The sequence below is a fragment of the Salmo salar genome, chromosome 05 (assembly GCF_965601325.2).
Source record: "Salmo salar chromosome 05, fSalSal1, whole genome shotgun sequence".
NCBI lineage: Eukaryota > Metazoa > Chordata > Actinopteri > Salmoniformes > Salmonidae > Salmo > Salmo salar.
The window spans coordinates 76,397,501-76,424,862 of NC_138295.1; the positions used below are offsets into that span (position 1 = coordinate 76,397,501).

Consider the following 27,362-nt stretch of genomic DNA (forward strand, 5'->3'; position numbering starts at 1 on the left):
AGCGGGCTGGCCTGGCGGTGCTTACATCCCCTCTCTCTATCCCTGTCCCTCTCTCTCTCCATGGAAGGGGAGTGTGAGGAGTAGAAGAGGGCGTTGTAGACTGGGGAGTTGTCTCCACTCAGGCTGTGCTGGGAACCCAGGCACGAGGACAGAGGGGTGCTGGTGGGGTGAAGGGCATTGGGGAGGGGGGGCAGGGGTTGACCCCCCACTAAGGACAGAGGCAGTTTGGGGAGGGAGGCCTTGGGCATGTTAGGTGTGGTGGGGGACCCATTCAGCCGGTCCAGGCTGGATCCCCCCCTGTGGTTGGAGTGGTTTGATCCCGGGTAGTTGCCGGTCATGGAGGAGTGGGAGATTCCACTCTGAGGGAGGGGGAACCGCGGGTCCTCGTCCTCACTGCCTCCCAGGAGAGTCAAGCTCAGAGAGGGAGGGGGCTCCATGGTGGGGGGCAGAGGGCGACAGGCCACTCTCTACCTAATGGAGAGACAGAGGGAGGAAAAGGAGAAAGAAAAATGGAAAGAGAAGTACAGAAAAAACATTAGAATTAGAAGAGAGATGTGGTTTAATTAGGAAACAATGGAGAGAGGAAGGAAGAGAGAGATGGAGGAAGGGAGGCGTGGAAGAGAGGGAGCACATGATGGATGAGAAGTTGAAATTAGTAGAGAACTGATCAGCTTCGGAGAGAATATTGACTTCCCTATTGCACTGAGTCAACTGTCCCTGTCATCCTCACATCTCCCCCTCCCTTTCTCTCTCTCTCTTTCTCTCTCTCTTTCTCCCACCTTCCACCAATCTCTGTCATACTAATGTAATCTGTTCTACATTCAGATAGGAAAGACTATAGCAAATTATCTGGACGTGTACAAGGCAAATCCGATCATTAATTATTATTTTCAAAGTATTTACTTTATTGAGCACACAGTTGAATACTGGTCCCCTAGAATGCATTCTTCTGTTAAATCTGTGTTTACATGTATGCTACAGCTTACACGGCAAGGATCTTTCAATTCACTTTTATTCATTCTTAAACTACCTTCCTAAAATCTCACAGATTATCTCACACCCAAACACCATGCATTCTTTGTCTTTCTCCCCCCCCCCCCCCCCCCCCCCTTCCTCCTCCTACCTTCTCTTCCCCTTCTCTGTCCCCCAGGTCAGTCGTGTTGAATCACTGGCTGGATGAAAATAGACCCCCACACTTTTTCTTTTTCATGTTGTCACGGCCATTCCATCATCTTTTGCTTCCCTTCTTCTAGGTGCTAGACCAGCGACAGGTCCTCACAGGAGACAGAGCGCCTTGATTTCTCCAAAATAATTCACTGGTTCCCTTCCTTCCCTCTGTGCTGGATGATTCCTGACCTCAAATCGCCGTTGGAAAATCAATCCGTCTTTATCTCCGTCAGTCCAGGGATCAATGAATTGATATCACGCATATCGATTATTTCAAATGTCCTTAAAAATGAAAGAACTGAATAATATTTCATGATTATATTATGAACCTACTGTTGATATGAAAATCTCCGTCAGCATTCTCACCATATAAAATAACTGAATCGCTAGACTACTCGACATCTACATGCAAACATGCTATGCTAAACGGAGAAAGGTAGCCTATAAATGACAAATATGATTTACTATGCAACTCTTCCTTTACCTCACTCACTCATTCTATCGCTCACACTGTCTCTCCGAATATGTCTCTCTCAACTTCACTCTCTCTCGCTTGCTCTCGCTCTCTGCCTTCCCTCCCTGTAATTCTCATTGGACAGTCACTGGGTAATTATGAAGACAAGAAAAACTACAAATACATTTTTATCAAGCCATCCAGACGTTCTTTCCCGTTGAACCCCATAATAACAACGCGAATATAAATGATATTACGCTATTATGGATCATGATCATATAGGCTAATATTACTACTAGCTTATGTAATGCAACTGTTACATTTGCTCCCAGTTCTCCGGGAAACTGTGTCATATAGCCCACATCCTCTCTGACAGCGTGAGTAATTCATTCGTTCACGGGAGTAGCCTACACACAACTTTGTATTTATTATTTAGTAGCTGGTGAGCATGGGGGAACAGGTATTTTTTTTTTTTTTACAAAAATAAGTCTTATTTTCTAATATTTTATTTTACTATTTTTTACAATAAACAAAAACATACACAGACAAAAACAATAGACAAGTATTATTTTGACGGGCAGAATTAGACAGCTACAGGTGAAAACCAATAGGCTTTTCGACCTTTAAGCTAATGTCAGCAAAGCTGTCAAATTAAGATAGGCCTAACTGAATGCTGGAAAACGGGTCATTGCTCGACAACAATTCATTGTTCACTAGTAAACAAAGACAACATAGAGAGCTCAATAGTCAAGAGAGTGGGAGATATAGAGGGGCGCGCCTCTGCTAAGTGAGCGGGCGGATGAGGCCGCCTCCGGTAAGTTTCCTGTGGTCTCTGATTGTGGTCACTTACGGCAACTGGAGTCTACCTTCTCGAGGGGTAAATTGTCCGTGGTCAGTCCGATATAAGACATCGCAATCAGGATGAGGGAAATGAAGGTGCTGAGTTTGCAGAGCGACACAGGAGACTTAGAGACGCGTAATAATAGGCCTATTCCCAATCAGAGTTAGACCGAGGAGCGGCTGTTAGCCCACCTATCTGATAGCCAGTGGTGGAAAAAGTACCCAATTGTCATACTTGAGGTAAAGTAAAGAAACCGTCATAGAAAATGACTCAAAAGTCACACAGTAAAAAGCTACTTGAGTAAAAGTCTAAAAGTATTCGGTTTTAAATATACTTAAGTAGTATCAAAGTAAATGCAATTGCTAAAATATACAAAAAGTAAAAGTACAAATCATTTCAAATTCTTTATATTAAGCAAACCAGGCAGCACAATTTTTTATTTTTTATTTACTGATAGCCAGCAGCACACTCCAACACTCAGACATAATTTACAAATGAAGCATTTGTGTTTAGTGAGTCTGCCAGATCAGAGGCAGTAGGGATGACCAGGGATGTTCTCTTGATAAGTGCATAAATTGGACCATTTTTCTGTCCTGCTAAGCATTCAAAATGTAATAAGTACTTTTGGGTGTCAGGGTAAATGAATGGAGTAAAAAGTACATAATTCTCTTCAGGAATTTAGTAAAGTAAAAGTACAAAATATAAATAGCAAAGTACAGATGCCCCAAAAAACTACTTAGTATCTATTTTACACCACTGCTGATAGCCTACATCAAGAGTCATAATCAGCCTACATAGTCCTATAGTGCATGATGCTTATGATAGGGCTATAGCCTTCTAGCCTATCATCAGATTGCAGGGCCATTTATATGAAAAACAATAAGCGCTAATATAAATGTTACTAGATTGAGCCATGCTTATAGGCTGATAGGATAGTATAGCCATGGTGTTACAGCCTAGTTTTTCCTTCACATAGGCTACCTCAACCAGCCTTAGGAGTTTTGATGTCATAGCATATTATCTAAGTAATTATCTTATTTTCAATCATGAGCCTATGATTATGCACAGTGTAGGGCTATACACACTCTCATTTGTTTTCCATATTGTGCTTTTTCTTAACAGAATATTAAGCCTATGCGCTCTAACCGGATGAGGGAATAATGTGCGCGTGGAATTGTGTTGTGTAGGAGAAGATTATGAAATGTGACAGCACCTTTTCTCCCTGTAGCCTAATAATCTTCTTTGCGATTAGGGAATATTGCAGATAGTAAAGCGCATCATGTCGTCTGGGGTACGATTCCAACGGATTGCTAAACTATTATGGCACCTGCCATATGTCAACTCTCCTTCCCTGTATCACAGCCAGTGCCTCATCGCCGACCGTAGTCATGGTAATGGAGACGATGGGGGCAAAACTTCCGGACCTTAACAGTGAACTGAACAGTCATGATAATATTAAATGGCAGTTTGTAGACGGGCAGACATGTATGGAGAAATAGAGGAGATGTCACTGAATTCACAGCTTGGGAAAGAGAGAGAGAGAGAGAGAGAGAGGAGAGGGGAAGAGGAGGAGGGAAAGTGCAGGAGTGTGGAGCGAGGATGCTTTGGGGTCGGGGCGACAGGTCACCATGGGAGAGTGGCGGGTCCAGCGATAACGCGACCAAAATAAAAGCCTCGGGGAAAGGTTGAGGGTCACGGGGAGAGAGAGACATCCCAGGAAGAATACAGTGACGTCAAGGGACGCCGCTGTCCATACAACTTTACCAGACAGAGAGAGAGAAACTAGACGGAGACAATCAGTGGTCAGAGGGAGAGGGCAGGCCCAGAAGGAGAGGGCTGGCCCAGAAGGAGAGGGTAGGCCCAGAAGGAGAGGGCAGGCCCAGAAGGAGAGGGCAGGCCCAGAAGGAGAGGGCTGGCCCAGAAGGAGAGGGTAGGCCCAGAAGGAGAGGGTAGGCCCAGAAGGAGAGGGCAGGCCCAGAAGGAGAGGGCAGGCCCAGAAGGAGAGGGCAGGCCCAGAAGGAGAGGGCTGGCCCAGAAGGAGAGGGCTGGCCCAGAAGAGAGGGCTGGCCCAGAGAGAGGTGGGGAGAGGTGAGTGATCAAGAGAGAAATTGGGAAAGACAGAAAGATGGAGGGGGATACCTATGCCCCCCATAAAGGTTAGGGGTCTGCAAGAAAGATGGAGAGATTGGTGTAAAGACCTTGAGAAAAAGTGATTTGGGTGCTTTGTATTGGAAAGGTTAAGCCACACCTCTGAAGCATATGTCACACATGGTGTGAAACAGATGTGACAGAGGAATAATACAACAGATAGAGCAATAATGGTTGGAAAGGCAGTTGCTATGCCAACCCCACAGTATACAGATTCATTCTCCCCCTTCTCTGTCTGTAAAAGCGTGTACAAAGCAACACAGCGTTGTTGTGTTCTAAGGACAGCAAATTACATACGGATTTAGCTACGAAACAGAGAAAGGGGGAGATGGACAGACAGAAGGGAGAGAGATCAGCCCATCCATGGATTCGATCAGCCATAAAACACACACACACATTCGTTCACTCTCCCTCTGTCTCTTTCATTCCTCCAATCTCTCCATCTCTCGTAGTCCCCTCAACCTTTACAAGCGGGATGAGAGGCACAAGTACCCCCCAAACACACACACACACACACAGTGTTGTTTGTGCAAGGCCCGTTCCTTCCTTCCTTCTAACCTTGTCACAGGCCTTAACAACTAACCCTGAATTATCATGTTTGTGTTCCAGAGCCTTTGACTAAGTCGTCATGACGAACAAACAGTGGCACTGAGCAGATGGCCACAGATCAAATGTGAACTGATGAGCAAGTGAAGTATAGGACCTCCTCAATAAAGCACTAGACAGGGCCTCAGTCCATCACAGTCAGTTATAGCTGAGCTCCACAGCTTCCATCATATCCTAATGGTTGTGATTGCATTAGTGGCCTGAGAGCTGTGTGGGCTCACCCAGGGCTTCATACTAATCACTGTATGCAGATGGATCCAGCCACAGCCACAGCCCAGCGTTCTGCTCTCTATCTGATGGCTTAATCAAGTAGAACAGAGAGAGAGAGAGAGAGAGAGACGGAGGAGAGAACAAAGACAGTGAAATGATAGAGAAAATATAAAGAGAGGGAGAGAGAGAAATAGAGGTAGGGAAAATATAGTGAAGGATGAGAGTGAGAGCGGGAGAGAATGGAGGGAGAGAGCTCTCCGTAATGTGTTCCTGCTCCCATCTAAGTGGAGGGCCAGCAGCGCAGAACATCTCACCTTTTAATGAAAGGACACTACATATAACACACACACACACACACACACACACACACACACACACACACACACACACACACACACACACACACCACCCACACACACACACACACACACACACTAAAGGCCCTTCCATTCTCATACTGCGTTTTGAGCTAGGTGTCATAGCGTCAGTGAACAGGGAGACACAGTCACAGCTATTTGACAGTATGTCAGTAGTGAATACAGTCCAATTCACAATGATTTAGTGAATAGTAGTCAAGTTACAAAGGGTTTTGTATGCTGATAATGGGATTAATTGATACAGTGGCTATGATACAGTCATAGAAGTCTTCTCTATTGCCAAACTTTGTCAACAGACTCATGCACCAGTTTGAGTATCTGTTTCTTTATTATTCCAGGTTTTTGATCATAAAGCAACACTGATTATTTCTCCCAAAGCAGCTGAATATATTTTGGATGTCCAGTTTGTTCTTGCTACTTGCTGACACAAGCCCACTAATGCAGCTATGATGCAGCCTCACCATGTGCTGCCTGTGTTTGCAGGTTTTATTGTCACGTGGACAAGTACAGTGAAATACCTTTCTTGCTTGCGCTTTCCCAACAATGTAGTAATCAATATCAGTAGTACTATAACAAATAAATAAAAACTGTAGTAGAACAAAAACACACGAGAAATAGAAATAAGAACAAGAGAAAGTAAGTAAGGGATATACACTGAGTATACAAAACATTAAGAACACCTGCTCTTTCCATGATAGTGTGACCAGGTGAATCCAGGTGAACGCTATGATCCCTTATTGATGTCACATGTTAAATCCACTTCAATCAGTGTAGATGAAGGGGAGGAGACAGGTTAAAGAATAATTTTTGAAACCTTGAGACAATTGAGACATAGATTGTGTATGTGTGTCATTCAGAGGGCAAGACAAAAGATTTAAGTGCCTTTGAACAGGGTATGGTAGTAGGTGTCAGGCACACCAACCAGTTTGTGTCAAGAACTGCAACGCTGCTGGGTTTTTCACGCTTAACAGTTTCCCATATCAAGAATGGCCCACCACCCAAAGGACATCCAACCAACTTGACACAACTGTGGGAAGCATTGGAGTCAACATGGGCCAGCATCCCTGTGGAGCGCTTTTGACACCTTGTAGAGTCCTTGCCCTGACGAATTGAGGCTGTTCTGAGGGCCAAAGGGCGTTCCTAATGTTTGTACTCCCTGTAGAAGTGTGAGTGTGTGAGAGAGTGAATATAAGAGGGTGTGTAGGTGTGTATGTTGGGGTGGATCAACCGTTTGAAGTTGAGGTGCCATTGCCATGAGCTGTTGGGGATGTCACATCAGAGGAGTCTGTCACTAATGCTACTTGGAAGTGTCTGAGGAGTTCAGAGGCTAACCAGTATTTTGCAGTGTCAGCGTGAGACAGGAGGAGAGTGTGTGAGCGTACACGGGGGTGGAGTGTGTGTGTGTGTGTATCTGAAAGGGTGTTACATATTCTTACTTAGTCAGCTGTCTGCAACCTTTCGGCTAAGTGACACTGACAGATTCTCTCTCAACCACACACACACACACTCTCTCTCTTTCTCATCCTTCCATCGTTCCTACAAAGTGATCTCTCTCTCATGCTCTTCACCACTGTAGCCATGACTACCATACACACTTTTCTCCTCTCTTATTATTTGCTATTCTTTCTGGTCATTTCTGTCTACTTCTCCCTCTTGTATTCCCTTATTCCCTTCTCTCATTTATTTCCATCTGAGTGCATTGATGAGCCATTCAGTCTGGACTAATATTTCACTCTATCCCCCCAGCTCTCTCATTAGTCACGCCTTCCTCCCCTCTAAAGGTGACTGATTGGATTGGAGAGACTGATTGACAGAATAAATCCACCTGACAGGTCAAGAGATTGTGGTGGAAGTATATTATATAGAACATTTTAAGTAGACCCACACAAGTGCATATAGGCTGGACACAGGAGGTCAGGAAACACACACACATGCACTAAAGGCCTTTTCTTTCTCATACCGCGCTTCGAGGTAGGTGTCCTAGCGTCAGTGACCAGACAAAGTGAACAGATAAACACACACACACAGAGCAGCTTGATAGAGCAGACGGACTCGCCAACAGAGCATTTTTATAATTGTTTTATGTGTAATGAATTCAAATCAAACCAAATAGGGCTTCATAACACGGCTTAATCTGGTTTACTGATGTAATACGCAGAAAACAAGGTACTCATAAAACAGGTTGTTAAGCATGACTAACAGGTCATCTGGGACTGATGCATACTGACATACACACGGACAGACGTACACACACCCTCTGGGCCTGCAGTCGGTGATAAGGCTTCATCTGGTGGTGAGTGATGGCACTGCAGATCTCTCTTCTGGTCAGACTTTCCACAGACCTAGCCTGACGTTCATTTCACACAGCTCTCCAGACCTAGTGTAACAGTATAGCTTCTGTCTCTCTCCTCGACCCTACCTGGCCCCGAACCAGGCACCCTCTGCACACATAGACAACAGCCACCCTCGAAGCATCATTACCCATTGATCCACAAAAGCCAAGGGGAACAACTACTTCAAGGTCTCAGAGCGAGTGACGTCACCGATTGACATGCTATTAGCCCGCAACCCGCTAACCGTTTCACATCGGTTACACTAGCTTGACAACATTCAGTTCACACAGCTCTTCAGACCTAGCCTGACAACATTCAGTTCACACAGCTCCCCAGGCCTGACAACATTTAGATATTTTCTGTAGGGGCATCAAAGCACCTTCAAAATCTGAGGGGGCACAATGTGCTTGAGGACGCCTGGGGGGTGGGGTCTGGAGGGGGGCTAGGCCAGCGTTTGGAAGTTGGATAATTTTTTATACACCTGAAACAGCTTTTTCCTGCAACCTAGAGACATACTCATGATTCATTCTATGTAAAAAATATATATATATTTGCATATCTAATCATACCTCTTGAGCTGTCTGTATCCTTCAGACTGGTGGTTGTTTTTAAGAAACTAAATATGCTTCTCTGCATCTCTGCTAAAATCTGTGTAAAATATTGAAAGGAATGTCTTACTCAGTAAATTCAGTAATTGTTTTCTTTTCTAAAGTCTATCAATCTTGCCAGCAGGCATGCCAGCTAAATAGACACACCAGCTACTCTAACTTGAACAGCCAGAAATGGCTTCTTGGTAGCTAGTTATGGGGGTGGGAACCTGAGCTAGCTAAAGCCAACTTCATAAAATTGCTAAGTGGCTAGCAGTATTACAGAGAAACAAAACTTGAACCATTATATTTTAAACAGGACAAATCTGAGGGGACATGTGGCCCTTATGTGCATGACGTCTCTGCTCTGGTCACTCACAGCTCCCCCAGGCCTAGCCTGGCAATATTCAGTTCAGCCAGAGCTCTTCTGGTCACTCACAGCGTCCCGGGCCTAGACCGGCAATATTCAGTTCAGCCAGAGCTCTTCTGGTCACTCACAGCGCCCCGGGCCTAGACCGGCAATATTCAGTTCAGCCAGAGCTCTTCTGGTCACTCACAGCGCCCCGGGCCTAGACCGGCAATATTCAGTTCAGCCAGAGCTCTTCTGGTCACTCACAGCTCCCCCAGGCCTAGCCTGGCAATATTAAGTTCAGCCAGAGCTCTTCTGGTCACTCACAGCTCCCCCAGGCCTAGCCTGGCAATATTCAGCTGTCAGAGAATATCAACAAGAAAGACGCTAATGTAACGTGCCCACACAGTCCCAATGAGGGACTGAATAACTGGTAAACACACACACCACTCTTATTCCATTCACTGCATCAGTGTTGTGTAAAGATCAACCCTCCACCAGATATCCTCTTTGAAGACAAACAGTAGAATCCATAACACACACACCACTAGTGAGTCCATAGCTTAAATGACCAATTACTCTTTCTGCACAGAAGACAAACAAGACTGAAGAAACACACAAACATTCTGAAACGTGTGTTGACCGTAGTGTTTATACTTGGCTAACAGTCTGTACCCACGGTTATGAGGGATTTAGTATACATTTTAAAAAAAGACAAACACATTTCAGCTTTTACAAAGCCGGTCTTTATAATCACTTAAAACTTGACAGAATTTCCATCCATAAAAAGAAAAAAAAAAATGCTTTCTGTCATCCATTTGTTAAAACATTTCAAAAAAATAGTCAATAGAAAATCAATTTTAGGCATGACTTACAAAATATATACATAATATATACATATACATACACACACAGAGATATATACATACCCTACACAAACATTGTTATTGCATATACATCTGTGTATTTATGTATTTGTATGTACATGATGTATATATTGCTTCACCCTTGAATGTATTTGATAAGACTGAACTAAAACATAAAAACAAACCAGTCTTTCTCCCTGTCCGCCTAAAACCCGCTGGCCACATTCTGGCCACGCTAGGAAGGACAAGAGTGCAAAGCCTTTCTCTTCTCTTTTTTATCACAACTACGAGTAATCACTTATCCTAACCTGAACTTTGACCCCCCCCATCATGAATCCTAAAATGAGAACAAGTAGCTGATTTACTTGTTCTCAGCAGTTCTCAACATCACCGTTGTCCTTTCTGACGTGGCCCTCGAGTGACACCACCAAAAAAACTCAAGAACAATAGCAAGAAACACCACAGGACACAACAATAACAGAAGAATTATGATCTAGGCTAGTTAGTCATCATCAAATCTATGTTACAGTCAAGAGTTATGGGATGGACCAGGCTGTGACCTGTAGATGTAGCCATAGCATTAACAACAGTGTAAAGGGGTGGGTTACTAGGTCGGGGAGTAGCTAAACGTTACAAGGCTGGTTTATATATAAAGTGTGATCACTACTATCCATGCTCAGGCTGATAAGTACAGATTAAACTAGTCATGCGTGATTGAATGTCTGGCTGGCGAGTAGGACAGGGTCAGGTGTAGGGTGTCTGAACTAGAGAGACAGGGCTGTGTGCGTATGAGAAGGGCAGGGAGGGTTTTTCCTGTATGTAAATGTGAGGATAGAGTGTGCTGGAGCTACTGTTACAGTGGAGCAGTAGTGCATGCTATGCAGCTCTGAATGTCACTACATCACATAGTCATCATGTTTACTAACCCCCCTATTCTCCCCTCTCTTTCTATATTCTGGTAGTTTTGTGTAGCAGTAGCAACCCCTTCTCTCTCTCTCCATTTCTCTTGCTGCTGTCTGACCCTCACCCCTTGGGCTGGCCTGTTATCCCCTTCCCTCCCTCCATCTCAGTAACTCTGTCCTTTCCAATCTCTGTCTGACCTCTACCCCTTCTTTCAAGAAGATACAGTACTCGCTGCTAGCTCCTATTTCCTCTCCTCCCTTCCCCCCTGTCCTCCAGGCTCATGTCCTTCCATCTCTAGCCAACCCTCCCTTCTCCCTCCTTTCTACATGGCCTGTGTGTACGCACTACTACCCCACTGGCTGCTGTTATAGTCAGTGGTTGTGCTTCCATAGCTATTGTTGTTGTTGTATCCCTGGTTGTTATTAGCAACACTTCCTGCTCCTTGGCCATCGAAGGCCGCTGCTTCGTCAAAGCTCTTCTCCTCCAATGGCTTGCCAATCCAGGCGCCGTAACCATGGCTACCGAGCGCATCGAAGAACTGCTGCTTGGCGACCTGGAAGGACATGGCGGCCATCTTGGCTTGGGCGTAAGACGGGAGGGCCAGCAGGTCCTGGCGCCCGCACTGTTGGCATAACGACCGGAATTGACGGAAGATGTTGGACTTGGAGACCCGCGATACGTCCAGTTTGGGGCTAGAGGGAAGACAAACAGGGTTTAGGAATACACAGAAGCTACTGCGCTGGGATTGAAACATTTTCAACATGTTTTTCATATGAATGAAATGCCACTACTTGATATGGAGTATAAATAGTGATAGCTATTCTACTGAAATGGGGCCCTGTGTAGCCCAGGTTAACCACCTGGTGCTGCTATCTGGATGAGGGTGGATGAGGTCTGAGGGTCTGGTTCTAGTTGTGGTGCGGGGTGCGTACCCGTCCAGTTTGCCCTTGGTCCCATCCAGCACCTCCACAGTGATGTGGTCTGGGTGACTCCAGTTCACGCTGGACTCCTTGGTCTTCCCTGTGTGACGCGTCGAGTCATACACACTCACCCTGCCCACCTGAAGGGAGACAGAGAGATGGAGAGAGAGAGAGATGGAGAGAGAGAGAGATGGAGAGAGAGAGAGAGAGATGGAGGAGTAAAGGGAGAGGAAGAGAGTGTTCAATTATAGGCATTTCGCTACACCCGCAATAACAGCTGCTAAATATGTGTATGTGACCAATAACATTTGATTTGAAATTAGACTAAGTAAGTCCTTTCAGATGAATCAACAATTTTTAACAGAGTGGAAAGCAATGTATGTGTACTGTATGTGTACCTCGGGGTGGTTGAGCGCGTTTCTGTATGTGTACCTCGGGGTGGTTGAGCGCGTTTCTGTATGTGTACCTCGGGGTGGTTGAGTGCGTTTCTGTATGTGTACCTCGGGGTGGTTGAGCGCGTTTCTGTAGTGTACCTCGGGGTGGTTGAGCGCGTTTCTGTAGTGTACCTCGGGGTGGTTGAGTGCGTTTCTGTATGTGTACCTCGGGGTGGTTGAGCGCGTTTCTGTATGTGTACCTCGGGGTGGTTGAGTGCGTTTCTGTATGTGTACCTCGGGGTGGTTGAGTGCGTTTCTGTATGTGTACCTCAGGGTGGTTGAGTGCGTTTCTGTATGTGTACCTCGGGGTGGTTGAGTGCGTTTCTGTATGTGTACCTCGGGGTGGTTGAGTGCGTTTCTGTATGTGTACCTCGGGGTGGTTGAGTGCGTTTCTGTATGTGTACCTCGGGGTGGTTGAGTGCGTTTCTGTATGTGTACCTCGGGGTGGTTGAGTGCGTTTCTGTATGTGTACCTCGGGGTGGTTGAGTGCGTTTCTGTATGTGTACCTCGGGGTGGTTGAGTGCGTTTCTGTATGTGTACCTCGGGGTGGTTGAGTGCGTTTCTGTATGTGTACCTCGGGGTGGTTGAGTGCGTTTCTGTATGTGTACCTCGGGGTGGTTGAGTGCGTTTCTGTATGTGTACCTCGGGGTGGTTGAGTGCGTTTCTGTATGTGTACCTCGGGGTGGTTGAGTGCGTTTCTGTATGTGTACCTCGGGGTGGTTGAGTGTGTTTCTGTATGTGTACCTCGGGGTGGTTGAGTGTGTTTCTGTATGTGTACCTCGGGGTGGTTGAGTGTGTTTCTGTATGTGTACCTCGGGGTGGTTGAGTGTGTTTCTGTATGTGTACCTCGGGGTGGTTGAGTGTGTTTCTGTATGTGTACCTCGGGGTGGTTGGGTGTGTTTCTGTATGTGTACCTCGGGGTGGTTGAGTGTGTTTCTGTATGTGTACCTCGGGGTGGTTGAATGTGTTTCTGTATGTGTACCTCGGGGTGGTTGAGTGTGTTTCTGTATGTGTACCTCGGGGTGGTTGAGTGTGTAGGGAGCAGGTAGACTCTTGGAGAAGGCTTCGCCATCTCTGGCCAATCGGCAGCAGACAGCACGTGTCAGGTGGCCATGGCTGTACAGGTAGCCTGGAGGGACAAATATAAAAGACAAGGACAGGGAAAACAAAACAGAAGATAGAGAGAGAGGAAGGGATGCGAGAGGGGGGCGAGACAGAGGAGGCGAGAGAGGGGGGCCCGAGAGAGTGACAGGGAAAGAAAGAGGGAGAGAAAGAGAATGACAGAAGAGTGTGTAAGTCAGTGTATTTCCAAGTTAACAAGGCTGATCATTTACATCATAGAGAACTCTGACAAGGAGAGGTGAGTAACTTAAAGAGATGTATGAGGGGGTCAGCCAGGGACTGTCTGGGTGGAGAGTTAGCTGGTCATGATTCCTACAGTATAAGGACAGTGTCAGCCAGGGACTGTCTGGGTGGATAGTTAGCTGGTCATGATTCCTACAGTATAAGGACAGTGTCAGCCAGGGACTGTCTGGGTGGATAGTTAGCTGGTCATGATTCCTACAGTATAAGGACAGTGTCAGCCAGGGACTGTCTGGGTGGATAGTTAGCTGGTCATGATTCCTACAGTATAAGGACAGTGTCAGCCAGGGACTGTCTGGGTGGAGAGTTAGCTGGTCATGATTCCTACAGTATAAGGACAGTGTGACAGGGACTGTCTGGGCGGATAGTTAGCTGGTCATGATTCCTACAGTATAAGGACAGTGTCAGCCAGGGACTGTCTGGGTGGAGAGTTAGCTGGTCATGATTCCTACAGTATAAGGACAGTGTGACAGGGACTGTCTGGGCGGATAGTTAGCTGGTCATGATTCCTACAGTATAAGGACTGTGTGACAGGGACTGTCTGGGTGGATAGTTAGCTGGTCATGATTCCTACAGTATAAGGACAGTGTCAGCCAGGGACTGTCTGGGTGGATAGTTAGCTGGTCATGATTCCTACAGTATAAGGACAGTGTCAGCCAGGGACTGTCTGGGTGGATAGTTAGCTGGTCATGATTCCTACAGTATAAGGACAGTGTGACAGGGACTGTCTGGGTGGATAGTTAGCTGGTCATGATTCCTACAGTATAAGGACAGTGTCAGCCAGGGACTGTCTGGGTGGATAGTTAGCTGGTCATGATTCCTACAGTATAAGGACAGTGTCAGACAGGGACTGTCTGGGCGGATAGTTAGCTGTATAAGGACATGCATGAGGACATGTATAAGGACATGTATAAGGACATGCATAAGGACATGCATAAGGACATGTATAAGGACATGCATGAGGACATGTATAAGGACATGTATAAGGACATGCATAAGGACATGCATAAGGACATGTATAAGGACATGCATGAGGACATGTATAAGGACATGCATGAGGACATGTATAAGGACATGCATGAGGACATGTATAAGGACATGCATGAGGACATGTATAAGGACATGCATGAGGACATGTATAAGGACATGCATAAGGACATGTATAAGGACATGTATAAGGACATGCATAAGGACAGGGTAGTTTGGGATTGAGATATGTGGTCTACTTATGAGTGCAGTTTGTTAAACATGACTGAAGCCAACGGTCACCGTTGACCCCCCCCCCTCTCCCTTTACTCCCACACTCAATCAATCCTCCCTCATCTCTCTCTCTGTACTATCGTTCCCTCCTCCCTTCCCCCCTCTCCCTTTACTCCCACACTCAATCAATCCTCCCTCATCTCTCTCTCTGTACTATCGTTCCCTCCTCCCTTCCCCCCTCTCCCTTTACTCCCACACTCAATCAATCCTCCCTCATCTCTCTCTCTGTACTATCGTTCCCTCCTCCCTTCCCCCCTCTCCCTTTACTCCCACACTCAATCTATCCTCCCTCAAATCAAACCTGTCCCCTCCCTCATCTCTCTCTCTGTACTATCGTTCCCTCCTCCCTTCCCCCCTCTCCCTTTACTCCCACACTCAATCTATCCTCCCTCAAATCAAACCTGTCCTCTCTCTCATCTCTTCTCTCCTTCCACCAATCTCTCTCTCTGTACTATCGTTCCCTCCTCCCCTCCCCCCTCACCCAGGGTGATTGAAGCCAGGTAGATAGGATGGAGGAAGTTGGAGAGCAGGGCTCCCTGCAGACCCAGGACGTTCCAGCGAAGGATCTTGTCGCTGCAGCTCATGGTCCTCAGACGCTCGCCGTGCTGGATGCCGTCCCAGGTGGGCACGATGGTCGATGACTCTACCGGGATGGTGCCCTCACCTACACATGGCACAGACACTCTTGCAGTTCAACTTTTGACTCCAAAGACAAAGCCATGCAGTATGAGGAATTGGGTGTATGAGAGAGACAGTGGTCAAAGTGATGGTTGTACACTAGAATCACACGGTCCATGTTCTAGACTGGAACATTCAAATCCATTGGGATATTTGTCCTTTCTACCAGGTGTGTTTGTGGCAGCAGCAGCAAATGAGGTGTGAATGTGTAGTCATGCTCTGTTTGGCCTGGAGAGAAGGGAGTTAAGCAACATGGTGGCTCTATGTGCTTGTCCTCAGTAACAGAGGGGATCCTCATGGAACAGTCCTGCAGATGGCATCTGGCTGTAACTCACCATTCTCCACCTTGGTGCGCAGCTTGCCCTGCTTGGCGTTCTCAAACAGGGGCTGGTGGCCCTGGCCGTCCCCCGCGTCTTCGCTGCACGACTTATCAAACAACGCCCCGTCTCCGCACGGAGCAGTACTGGGGGAGAGGGGAGAGGTAGAGAGGGAGAGGTAGGTAGAGCGAGCGAGGGAGGGGTAGAGCGAGCGAGGGAGGGGTAGAGCGAGCGAGAGAGGGAGGGGTAGAGCGGTAGAGCGAGAGAGGTAGCGCGAGAGAGAGGTAGCGCGCGAGAGAGAGAGAGGTAGCGCGCGAGAGAGAGAGAGGTAGAGCGAGAGAGAGAGGTAGAGCGAGAGCGAGAGGTAGAGCGAGAGAGGGCGAGGAGCGAGAGAGGGTGAGGAGCGAGAGAGGTGGGGAGAGCGAGAGAGGTGGGGAGAGCGAGAGAGGTGGGGAGAGCGAGAGAGGTGGGGAGAGCGAGAGAGGTGGGAGGAGCGAGAGAGGGGGAGGAGCGAGAGAGGGGGAGGAGCGAGAGAGGGGGAGGAGCGAGAGAGGGGGAGGAGCGAGAGATATATGTGGATAGGAGCAGGTCATTAACTAGAAGTATCTTCCAGAGGTAGAGATGGGAAGAGGTAGATATATGTGGATAGGAGCACGTCATTAAATGGAAGTATCTTCCAGGGTTTTTTCTGGATCAAAATGAGGCTTAGGTGGTGGGCGTGGCCAACGGTGTGGTCGCCAACTACATTTTAGAGGCCCTCCTGTTGGCCAGTGACAAAATTTCCAATTCTACACATTTTTTCATGGCTTATTTTATCTGAGGGACTCAAACATTATAACAAAATCAATGGGGCCCCATGCCATGACAAAAATACTCCTGAGTGCATCATTTGGGGAATTTATATTCCCCCCGACTGTCTGGCTTTTATTTGGGTCATTGTTAGTTCTCAAAGAGGATCTTATTATGGGAATATATAGTGCCATTATCTTTTCTACATACTTTATATCTGGTTTTAGTCTTAAGTTTACACTGACAATGTTTTTCCACCCCAGAAATCATTATCTAAACATTACATTTTTTATTTTACTGTTTTGACATACGTGGCCCGAAAACACTTAAGGGGCCCGCCCAATACTTATCTATGCAGAAAAAAACCCTGGCTTCTCAAACTCCTAGAACAATGTGTGTGTGGAGGTGGGTTGGTGGCCCAGTTGAGTTCCAGGGCACAGAAGGAAAGGGGAGAGAAGACAGTAGGTTGAAAAGAATGAGCCATGGGGTGAAGGGTCAAAAAGCGAGGAAGAGACATCTTCCGTAGGCCCACCTGATATAGAGGTGGAAGGTGGTGTCAGGTTTGATCCGGAGCTTGTTCTCCTCAGCTGGCTCAAATATGCTGTCCTCTGATCCTTCACAGTGCTTCAGCAACTCAGCATACAGAAACCTGGAGAGAGAGGGGGGGTGAGAAGAAAGGTACAATCCATAATTGAGTGATTGAGAGCAGTGCCAGTGTCCAGGATCCAACACACAGATAAAGGGAGACTGGTGGAGAGGATCTGGTAAGTGGCGTTAATACACTCTACAACTAACCAGATGGACTCCACAGACACATTAACACACATCATAGTCTGTAATGACTTCACAGCTGACATATGACACCCTGTAGAGAGAGAGGGAGGTTTCAGAAAGGCAGGGAGAGTAGCAATAAAGGAATTAAAACGAAGAGCAAAGGAGGAAGGGGAAGAGTGGTTATATAAAAGGACAGAACGGAAGATAAATGAGCAGTAGTAACTTCCTACCTGATAAATCCTCTCCTGGAGATGATTTCTGCGTGGCAGTCATTAACGGTGTCCCCTTTAAGACTCAGCTCCTCCCCTTTAACACAGCGATTTCCTGAGGAGAAAAACAAACAAAAATACATTTATTTTATCTCAAAAGGTTGAGACAAAAATCATTCCAAAAGGCTTGTTATTTTCTCTCGTGTACCCACACACACACGGCAGGTACCTGTTCCCAGGCTGACCACGGTCCCCAGCCCTTCCCCCCTCTTCATGACGATGGTGGCGAGGATCTTCCTTCCCAGAAGACTGTGCTGTATGCGTGTGGTGAGGGCGTTGAAGCGCTGGTGACTCAACATGGCGATCTGGTCATGGATTGTCCCACCACTCAGTGGCAGCTAGACACAGAAACAATAACAGGATATGGACGGCCCACCGGGCACAAAAGTAGGTTCTAGCAGAATCATAGTATTAACAGTGTATTCATAGTATAGCAGCCATTCTTAAACTTTTTCAGCTCGAGACCCAATGAGAAAACCACTGTCCTCCCGTGACCCAAAGTCATCTACCAGCAACCCAAATGAAGAGGAAATAGTGTGTGAGTCTAGGTGCAGTCTCCTCACTCCCAACCCACCTCTAACACACCCAAGGCCCAGTGTGGGTCTTGACCCAGAGTTGTAAAAAGTAGTATAGTAATAGAGGTAAATTGACCTCTGCAGGGGTTAGTTCCCCGGTGCGGGCAGCCTTCTCTGCCTCTCCAATCAGAACCCTCAGAGCTGCATCAGCTGCTTCCTGTTTCCCTTGCTTCTTATTGGAAGCACAGACAGGAGGGAACCAACGACCCCCTAGTTTAGCCTGGTAGGTAAACCTGAGAGAGAGGGGAGAGTTAAGCATCCATGTTCACACAGCCACGTTTTACAATATTCAACCGTTGGCTTTCATAGTGTTATGTCACAATGGACCGCGGGACTACCGCAGCTCTGCAGCTGTGGACTCTGAATTACACTTTAGAGTGTGTATGTTAGTGTGTGTGGGCAAGAATGTGTGTACTGACTTGGGCTCGTGTGGTGGTCCTGACTGGCCGACCAGTCGTATCTCTGCAGCAAAGCCCCTGGCCCGGGCGTACTCCAGCAGGCCTGACACGGCGTTGTTGTTTAGGTGGCTGATGAGGTCACCAACCCCCGCCTCGTGGGCAGAACGCAGCTCCTCCTCTGTCAGCGGGGGCAGGGAGGGGCAAGCGGGCATGAAGCCCCCTTCATCACCAGACAGACACAGGGGGAACTGGGGCTGGAGAGGACGGGGTAATGGAGAGCGAGGGAGGAGAAGAGAGGTAAGGCAGTGAAAAGATGGAGGAGAGGAGGTGGGAGGAGAGGGAAGAGTGATCTTAGTGTTCAGAGGATCTTTTCTTAGAATCGCGGCCTGGAGGCACAATGAGAAGTCCACATGCCTGGGTCTTATGACATTCTGTCAGTCCATAGATAAACAACTAGCTAGCTTGTCAAGCCTAAATCCTAAATAGATGGGGTAGTGTTTTTTTCAGGGAACCATCCATTTAGTTTAAACATCTTTCAGTCCCATGTTTGGGTCCTTTACTCACCTTGTTGAGCTGCAGTCTCCCGTCGGCCATTAACTCCTTGACTGCCTCCTCTGCAGCCAGCTGCCTGGCAGCCTTCTTACTGGGGGCTGAGCTCTCAGCACACAGGCTTTCCCCTATCTTCACCCTGAACATGAACCTGAGGAGGGAGCAGAGACTAACTTATACACCCTAAACATACATCGGTGAGAGAGGTAAGAGGACATTCCTCTCTAACCACATGGGGGCATCAAAGAGTAGAGCTGTGAATCTGCTTCAGAGACTACAGCGCTCAGGAAGAGGAGGGAAAGAGAGGGACAAAGATGGTCACACTTCCCAGTATCAGATTACTGCGGGACAGTACTGTGGGTGCCTAGGGGGTAGGTTAAATGCAGAGAGAGACAGAGGTGCTGTTGTATCATCCAGTCAGCAGACTGCTGCAGTATGAAAGTCATCCAGGACACACATAACTGCTCCTGAGGGAGAGAGGTGAGGGCAGGCCCACCTTCCCTAATGATTCATTTATGTATAGAACAGAGAACCAGGAAGAGAAAAATGAGAAGCAGGGTTGGGCTCAATTCGAATTGAAGTCACTCAATTCAGGAAGTGATTTGAATTTAAATTCAAAAATGGAAACTTGAAATAAATAGCTTGTCCTTTCCAGTTTATAGAGAAATCATTGAAAATGGATGCTATTTCTTCAATTATTGAATTGGAATGTCAGTTTATTTCCTAAATTGACTGACTTCATTTCGAATTGACCCCATCCCTGATGAGAAGGATGTAGACAGATGGATACCGTGGGTCGTGAGGTGGGCCCTCCTGTCCAGTGTTGATGAACTCGATGGGGTTTCCAGTGCGCTGACTGTACTCCATCAGCATGGACACGGGGTTCTTACCCCCCGGCAGGGAACGGGACAGGGCCTGGGGCGGACCCTCCACTACCTCCTGACAGAGACGGAGAGCGAGACAGCGAGGGAGGGAGAGAGCAGAGAGTTATAAAAGGATTGAAAAAAAAAAGACAAATCTTTGGCCTTTACAACACAATCAACCACAACACATTGATTATTACAAACCTCCACACACACACCAACACACTTCACACTTACAGGGACGTCAGAGGTGGGGTCCATGGCCTGGTCCACCCCTGCAGTGAGCCCCTCCTCAGCCCCTCCACCCTCTATCTCACGCAGCAGAATCCTCAGGGTTGCTGCGGCAGCATCTTTCTTAGCCACCTTTTTATTAGATGCCTCAGCAACAGGAAACAACCTGCCGTCCAGCATGACCTGCATACGGAATCTGAGAGACAGAAAAATACAAGGGAGTGAGAGGTAACAAGAAAGAGTAGGGACAACACATTTTTTTATATTTCTTCGTCACCCTTTCTCGATCCATTTTTTTTTAATGAATTTGCTAAATCAATCAGCTAGTTTCCTCTTAGACATACCAGCAACGGCCAACAGTGATTGGTTGGGAACATTACGACATCACTGACCTGGGGTCGTGTGAGGGCCCTGATTGGTCAAGGAGCAGGAACTCGCAATTGTGTCCCTGGTACTGGGCAAACTCCATCAGGCCGCTGACAGGGTTCTTGGCCCTCACCTCCTGGAGTTTGGCACGGAGATTCTGAGGTGGGGGCGCTGCCAGGGAGACTGCTACTGTCCCCCCTCCATCCCGGCTGATGGCGTTGAGGAATTCGGGGATATCGTCGGTCGCCCACTGCCCTCCGTTCGACTCGTCCTCCTGATAGAGGGATGAAGAGGAGGAAGTAGGTGAGGAAAGAAAGAAGTGGAGCAGAAGTTGGAGGGTCAGTGGGATCGGTGTCAGGCGGGGTGAAGGGCTCCAGACCTGGCATTCTCAGCTCGGAATCTACAGAGCTATGTTCACCCCTCAATGTTCCAACCAACATTATGTTACTAGGGTAACTGCCACACTCATCCTCCCCTTCCAACTCTTCGTAGGAGACGGGCTCCAAGTGAGGGAGGGGGTTTCCCAAATTCAGGAAGACGTCAATGAATTGCCCAACCCAACTCCCCCCCACCCCCCCTCGCTGTGTGAGTGTCCACCTACCGCCTCAGCGTTGGCCTCTAGAGACTCCAATCCGGGTGGCACCGCCTGGAATCCGGACCCCATTCCTTCGACCTTTGCAGGAGCGCTGCGCTCGGCCTTGAGGCTCCTCTCCATCCTCTCCCTGCGATGGACAGATAGCTCCCAGATGTGAGGGGTCACCTCTGCGTTGCGGCTCACATCGCCCTGCTTCTCCATGGCGTACAGGGTGGGGTTGACCTGCTTGGCGGCCCTCAGGCCCAGGTTCTTGGAGATCACCAGGGCCGTGGCCTCCCCTGCCTCCAGCAGATACTGCAGGATCAACTCCTTCTGATTACTGCCGCAGTCTGCCATGTCGCTCTCGTCAAGGTCGAGGTCAAGCTCTTCGTTACTGCTGCTGTTGATACTGGGTTGTTGGGTTTGGGACTGGGAATGTTGCCGATATGACTCAGATGGTTCTGAGGAAGAGGAGTGTGAATCGGATTCTACGTAGTAATCTTCTTCTTTGTCGCCCTCTGGACCCTGCGCTTCAATTTGCTGGATCTCAGCCTCGATGACAACGTCCTCCTCCTTCACAGACAGGAAGTGAGAGCAATCTTCTGAAGGCCTTTCCTGTGACTCCACAGAATGTTCCCTCGGTTGGGAACGTGGGCTTTCCGGATCAGAATCTCTAATTTCTGGTTCTTCCTGTGGTTCTACGTAGACAGTCCACTCTGGAGGACTTTCACCGTGTTTTGAAGCTTTCTTATCACGCTCGAGACCGTAAAGGGCCTGGTTGATAAACTTTTTGGGCAACCGCAGCGTTTTCGCCAAACACTTTGCTTGTAGCTTCTCCCCGGGGCTCAGACCTGCTAAGGCTTGCAAAACTTGCTCTCGGATGTCGGGTGGCTGAAATGTAGGGCCACTCTTGTTGTTTGAATTATTACTACTACAGACAGAAGCTTTGTCAAAGCTGTCGCCTCTGTCAACTCTTCCTCTGTAGGACCTCTCTCTGTCTAAGGATAAACTCTGAAAGCCTTCTGAGAAAGACGGCCCGTCAGCACAATCTGCATGAAGGCTCCACTGTCTGTTGAAACCTTGCTTTTGGGTTGAAGTCTGCTTCTGGTTCCAGAATCTAGGGCCGGTTGGTCCTCTAGGGGGTCCCTGACTGGGTGGGTACCCGAAGTCCCTACCGTTCCCTCTGCCTCGCTCGCTGCTGTATCCCCCTCTCCCCCTAGAGCCGTTTTGGGAGTATCTGCTGTACCCTGCCTGGGCCTGGTTTGATTCGTTATAGAGTCCGTTCGGTCCCCCTCGACTCAAGCTCTGCGCCCCTCCTCTGGGGCTCACCCTAAACTGGGGAGCCTCAGTGTTCTGTCCCCTCAGGAAGTGGACCTGCTGCTGCCTGAAGGAGTTAGGACCACTGGGACAAGAGCTCTGCTGATTCAGGGCTGGGCTGTGACCGGATGGGGGAGGGGCGGAGGGGTAGAGAGGCTGAGAGTGGGCACTGGCTGGTACTAGAGGGGGGACTGGGCCTAGGTATGAATGGACGTTTGGGTGTGGGGCCTGTTGCGGCGGGGATCTGGGGTGAAATCCCAGGGGTCCAGCTCTGTAGTATTGTTGCTTAGCCTGCAGTTGGGGGAGAGGGGGTCGGTGGTAATGCTCTATGGGGGGCCCTCCTCGTCCTCTGCTCATAGCGCAGGGGGCAGGTTGAGGGGGGACCAGGGCCGCCTGTTACGCAGCAGATAGGAGGATGTGTCTCTGTGTTGGATACTGATGCAACAACACAGTCTGGCAGAGCAGCCGGGTGGGCGATGATCGCAAAGTGGCAGTCAGCACCTGAGAGAGAGGACGAGATGGGTGTGAGCGAAAGCAAAAGTGACTGAGTGGGTGAGGAAAAGAGCCATGAAATAAAAAATAAAGAGCCAAATATAAAGCAATATGAAGAAGAAACTAGGGACATAAGACGGGTCAAAATCTGGTGGAAAATCCTGATGGAAATGGAAAAAGTGTGGGAGAAAAACACAGGAAACCAGCTTATGGCAAATAACAAAACAAAAAGTGTAGATTTGTTACACACTACAGTCTCACTGTACTCCATCCTGTCTCCAATACAGTCCGAGTGTCACATGCTGTTAGACCCAATTGGCTGCAACGAGAGCCATGTATAAAAGGTCAGAATGTATAATTCATGGTTGTGGCTTAACCGTTTTATTTCTGGTTTAACGGATGATTTGCAGCTTCACATAGGAAGTGAGAGTGAGGCAGAAGGAAAGATTCAAGGTGGTCAGTGAAGGACAGGAGTTGACAGGCTAAACACACAGCAAATAAGTCATAGACGTTGAACTTGATAAAAGGTTGGACATAGAACACACATTGGACAGGAAAAGGAGTAACGCTCGCTCACCATTAAAAACAAGTCCTTTTATTAGACAAGGTTAAAAGATTGACGTTTCAGCCTTCAATGGCCTTGAGAATAATCACAACGGGAATGGACAAGTTCGTATAGGGCATGGGGAAGACAATCAGGGAGAAAACTCTTCAGCTGGTAGTACTAATGAGAGTCCAATGATGTCTACACAGGTTGCACCTCTACTCACGTTGGTTGAGCACTGACTTCTTGCCATAGAACATAGAGGAATATTTTCAAAGACCTTTTCATATTATGGTCACCTTCAAGTACAGCAAACCTGACATTCCATTGAAACAGTCATTTGCTGATTATTTTCTCTGCTAAAATATTTAATACGCACTAGTAATTTCACGCAAATTACATATAAATCTTTAGGGCATAGAATATGATGGGGGGGGGGGGTATTTTGTATGAAAATGCCATTCCACAAAGCTTCTTCCCTGCACTCAATGATATCTGTCACTGACCACAGGAAGACACTCAACCCTGCTCCTCAGATTTCTGCCCTGCCAGGCATGGTGCTAGTCAACATAAACTTGTCTGTCATGCTGCTCCCGAAACGATTGCTATGAATGCCACCATATTAATAACAATAATATAATGACGAGCGGGAGCGAGTTATTTCACGGCAATGTTAACGGACAGCAGCACTGGGTCCGGTGCCCCCGGGTCAAAGCGGGATCTGGCTGACCCTAATGCAAGCCGGCAACCGACGGCCAAAATAACAACCCAGCATGGCTCAAATTCAGTTGCCTCTGCTGCTTATTTGGGTAATATGAATATTCAGAGCTGCGCATTAAATATTAGGACGTCTTTGGCCCATGGACCAGACAGACATAGTTTGGCCTTGTTTTCGGTATGTTCCCGTTCCTAAAACACGCCGCGGTGTGGATTATTGAGGAGTCATTTCTATTTGATTTACAGAATTGGGGTATACCCCCTGGACAAAGTGTTATAAATCAAGTTCATGCTTAGTGGGTTGCATAAACGACTCGATGCCAGTAGAAAGACATTAAGTAATTGAATGAACGTACCTGAAAGTTCGCGGGATAAAACACAGATGTACTACCTCACCACCCGGCCTGAAGGCCGCAGAAAGGCGACTAGGTTTCAGTCACGTTTGAATGGCAGAGATCCTGAGGTCTGCACGCCTGCTGCCGGGGTCAGGAGTCTGACTACACTTCAAACAGTCTACAGATAAACTGGTACGTTCTATCAAAATACAACAAAAGTAATTAAACTAGTTGGCTAGATTTCTCAAAATTCAATGTATTTTACCATTTTATTTATTTATTTTACATACCGCACGAGCGCTTCTCAATTTCAAAGGGACATCTAGTACCCCTACCGTTCAAGATACTTATACCAGACGTTACAATGTGAAATGATGGATAGGCCTATTAAAAACGCATAGAAAGTCTGAATTTACAGTTTCTTAACGCGAGAAACAACACGAAGGGGCAGAATAGTTTCGTTTTCCTTTCTCTAGACACGCTCTGTAGCCAGTCTGGTGAGTCACGTGATGCAGTAGTTTATATCATAGGTTTCACTAGCTAGAGTAAGAATGTAGCCAAAACTGGTGCAAGCTCAAGGTCCCAAGGCCTAGGCTGTTATTTTTCTCACAACATGTGGATATTATAATAGAATTATGTCAACAAATAATAAAAGAATCGGTCCTTGTCATGTGAATGAAAATGTGCCATAGTGTTATGTCAAACAGAATGTATTTCTTGCTAGAGGATACAGTATATTGATTGAAATGCGAAGGCAATCGTTTTTTCTATGTATTATCCAGTAAGCCAATATTTATTATAAAATGCATCCCCTCTAGACACAGACAATTACATTACATTTTAGAAAATATCAATCTGGACAAGAATGCCTTCAGAAATTATGCCTATATATGCATAGGCTAACCCCAAAACATTCAACCCCCCCTCCCTAAAAAAAAGTAACTAAATATGATATTTCAAGATCGCCTCTTAGTTGTCATGTCTCACAGCTGCTGTTGCGTGAAACTATTGTTGTGACAAAAACACAACCAGAACAGTTTAATTGAGCAAGCAGCAGCTGCCGAACATAGCTCGTGGCCACTGTACCCAAATATTGGTGCTTTCATGACAACTGGGAACTCAGGGGTAAAACACGAGGTCAAATAATGACGTCAGTAATCTTGAGGTCGGAGCTCTAGAAAGATGCCCGTGTTTCCGACTTGGATGACTGTTCCAAAAAATATATATATATCCTAGTTGGAGCTCGTTCACCCCCCCCCCCCCCCCCCCCGAGTTCCCAGTCGTCTTTGAACGCACTGAGGTATGAGATTTCAGAGTTCCCAGTTGTTTTGAACGCTGCATCAAACCCAATTCCACCACGCAGGGATACGCATGCATGCAATGGTCAGTCAAACACAGCCACGCGAGAGCATCTGTTAATTATCTCTGGCGCGGTTGAAAATGTTTATAAAACCTAACTAATAATAACTGCTGTAATAAATTCCACACTGCAGCTTGAGTGTGGAATTAAGGACGCCACTGAATAACCTTCATGTTTATTTTTTCTATGGGATGGTTCTGATGCACACCATTTTCAACCCCCCCCCCCCCCAGTCAAAGTGAACCCCGCACAACTAGTTAGCTAGGAGGATCAACTATCAGTGTGCAATTTCATCCCGCCTCCGACCCCCAACGATGTCTGTCGTTGGGTGGACATAAGATCCAAATGGTCATTTTAGTCGTTTTTCAGTAAATCCCCCTTAATCCTCAATTCTCTTCTCACTGTCGCTCTCACACAGGCGTTTATCCCCTGACTGAAGTCCTCCATGAATATAACCTGAAATTAACTAAGCGTTAGGCAAGTTCTTGGTTTTAACTGTTACACATTGAATACCCTGGTAAATATTTAATTTCTCTCGGCAACCCGCCGCAGAGATCAACTCAATTGCCATCATTGAATGGATGGTTGTCGTTTGGACTGCGCACGCATGTTCCGAACAAGATATTGCGCAGATGGAGTCTCCAAGCGGGTTCACTAGCTAGGTAACGTAGAACCGCGGTTGTGCATCGCAAATAACATGCACAACTGTCGATTTGTTCCAGAAACACTTTCCCAATCAACTCCCAAGTGCAAACAACTATGCATCGCGACGTCAAATGCAGTGAAAATAATGATAATTATGCATAGCGCGGATTGACTAGCTAGCTATATAGCTTGCAAGCTAACGTTAGCATTTATAGAGCATCACTGCGGCACAAGGGTGCAAACAACCATAGTCGCATTTGGAAGCTAAGCAGTTAGCGCGAAACCAAATATAGATCTCAATTGAATTAACACGAAAGGTAAAAGTAGAGTTCAGAATGTAAGTCATTTACCTGGGTTTGCGATTGAAGCTTTGTATCAGTCCGAGTTCCTGCTTGCTAGCGACAGTGTCGACAAAGAAACAACGGGGTTAGGGGGGCGCATGATGACATCACTAGTTTGCGACAGTTTACCTGGCGCATTTGGAGTGACGCCGCCCGTTTTACTGCAGAGTGCGGTCCCCCCAAAAAGAACATCAGACAAGGTGGAATACCTTTGCTGAGGCAGGTCGATTGGATTCATTTAGGCAGGTGAATAGGACATGGTAGAATAGCAGTACCTCCAAGCCACTGCTATTGCATTCCCTTATTTAGGATTGGGAATGGATTAATCAGATCTCAAATAAAAACATCTATCAAATGTAATATATATGCTACAAAACCTTCCACAAATTGATTTGCCACAAACCCGGCATA

The 27,362-nt window shown here is 47.1% G+C and overlaps 2 protein-coding genes across 4 annotated transcripts in view; both read right to left on the reverse strand.

Moving 5' to 3' along the window:
* The window catches only part of kcnn3 (potassium intermediate/small conductance calcium-activated channel, subfamily N, member 3), an 86,682-nt gene extending 84,968 nt beyond the window's left edge, over positions 1-1,714 (reverse strand). The window contains exons 1-2 of the mRNA XM_045718899.2: positions 1,124-1,714; positions 1-471 (exon numbers count right to left, since the gene is read on the reverse strand). The exon at positions 1-471 is cut by the window's left edge and continues 652 nt beyond it. Coding sequence (XP_045574855.2) covers positions 1-437 — 437 coding nt within the window. The 5' untranslated portion in view covers positions 438-471; positions 1,124-1,714. The remainder of the gene's footprint in view (positions 472-1,123) is intronic.
* Positions 1,715-9,795: 8,081 nt separating this feature from the next.
* Positions 9,796-27,068, reverse strand: LOC106605901 (adenosine deaminase RNA specific). Of its 3 annotated transcripts, XM_045718902.2 has the most exons (17): positions 24,896-25,047; positions 24,627-24,804; positions 21,228-23,018; positions 20,653-20,900; positions 20,267-20,456; positions 19,957-20,105; positions 19,182-19,317; positions 18,639-18,871; positions 18,296-18,452; positions 17,814-17,982; positions 17,606-17,699; positions 17,134-17,250; positions 15,831-15,958; positions 15,299-15,481; positions 13,212-13,324; positions 11,702-11,901; positions 9,796-11,533 (listed from the first exon to the last, which is right to left on the reverse strand). In XM_045718902.2, the coding sequence occupies exons 3-17, from the start codon at positions 22,872-22,874 to the stop codon at positions 11,164-11,166; spliced, it is 4,134 nt and encodes a 1,377-aa protein (XP_045574858.1). In that variant the 5' UTR covers positions 22,875-23,018; positions 24,627-24,804; positions 24,896-25,047; the 3' UTR covers positions 9,796-11,163. The 3 variants fall into 3 exon arrangements, with proteins under 3 accessions (XP_045574858.1, XP_082831714.1, XP_045574857.1); XM_082975588.1 differs by lacking the exons at positions 24,627-24,804; positions 24,896-25,047 and adding an exon at positions 26,961-27,068 and having other exon boundaries at positions 11,774-11,901; XM_045718901.2 differs by lacking the exons at positions 24,627-24,804; positions 24,896-25,047 and adding an exon at positions 26,961-27,068.
* Between the last annotated feature and the right edge of the window lie 294 nt (positions 27,069-27,362).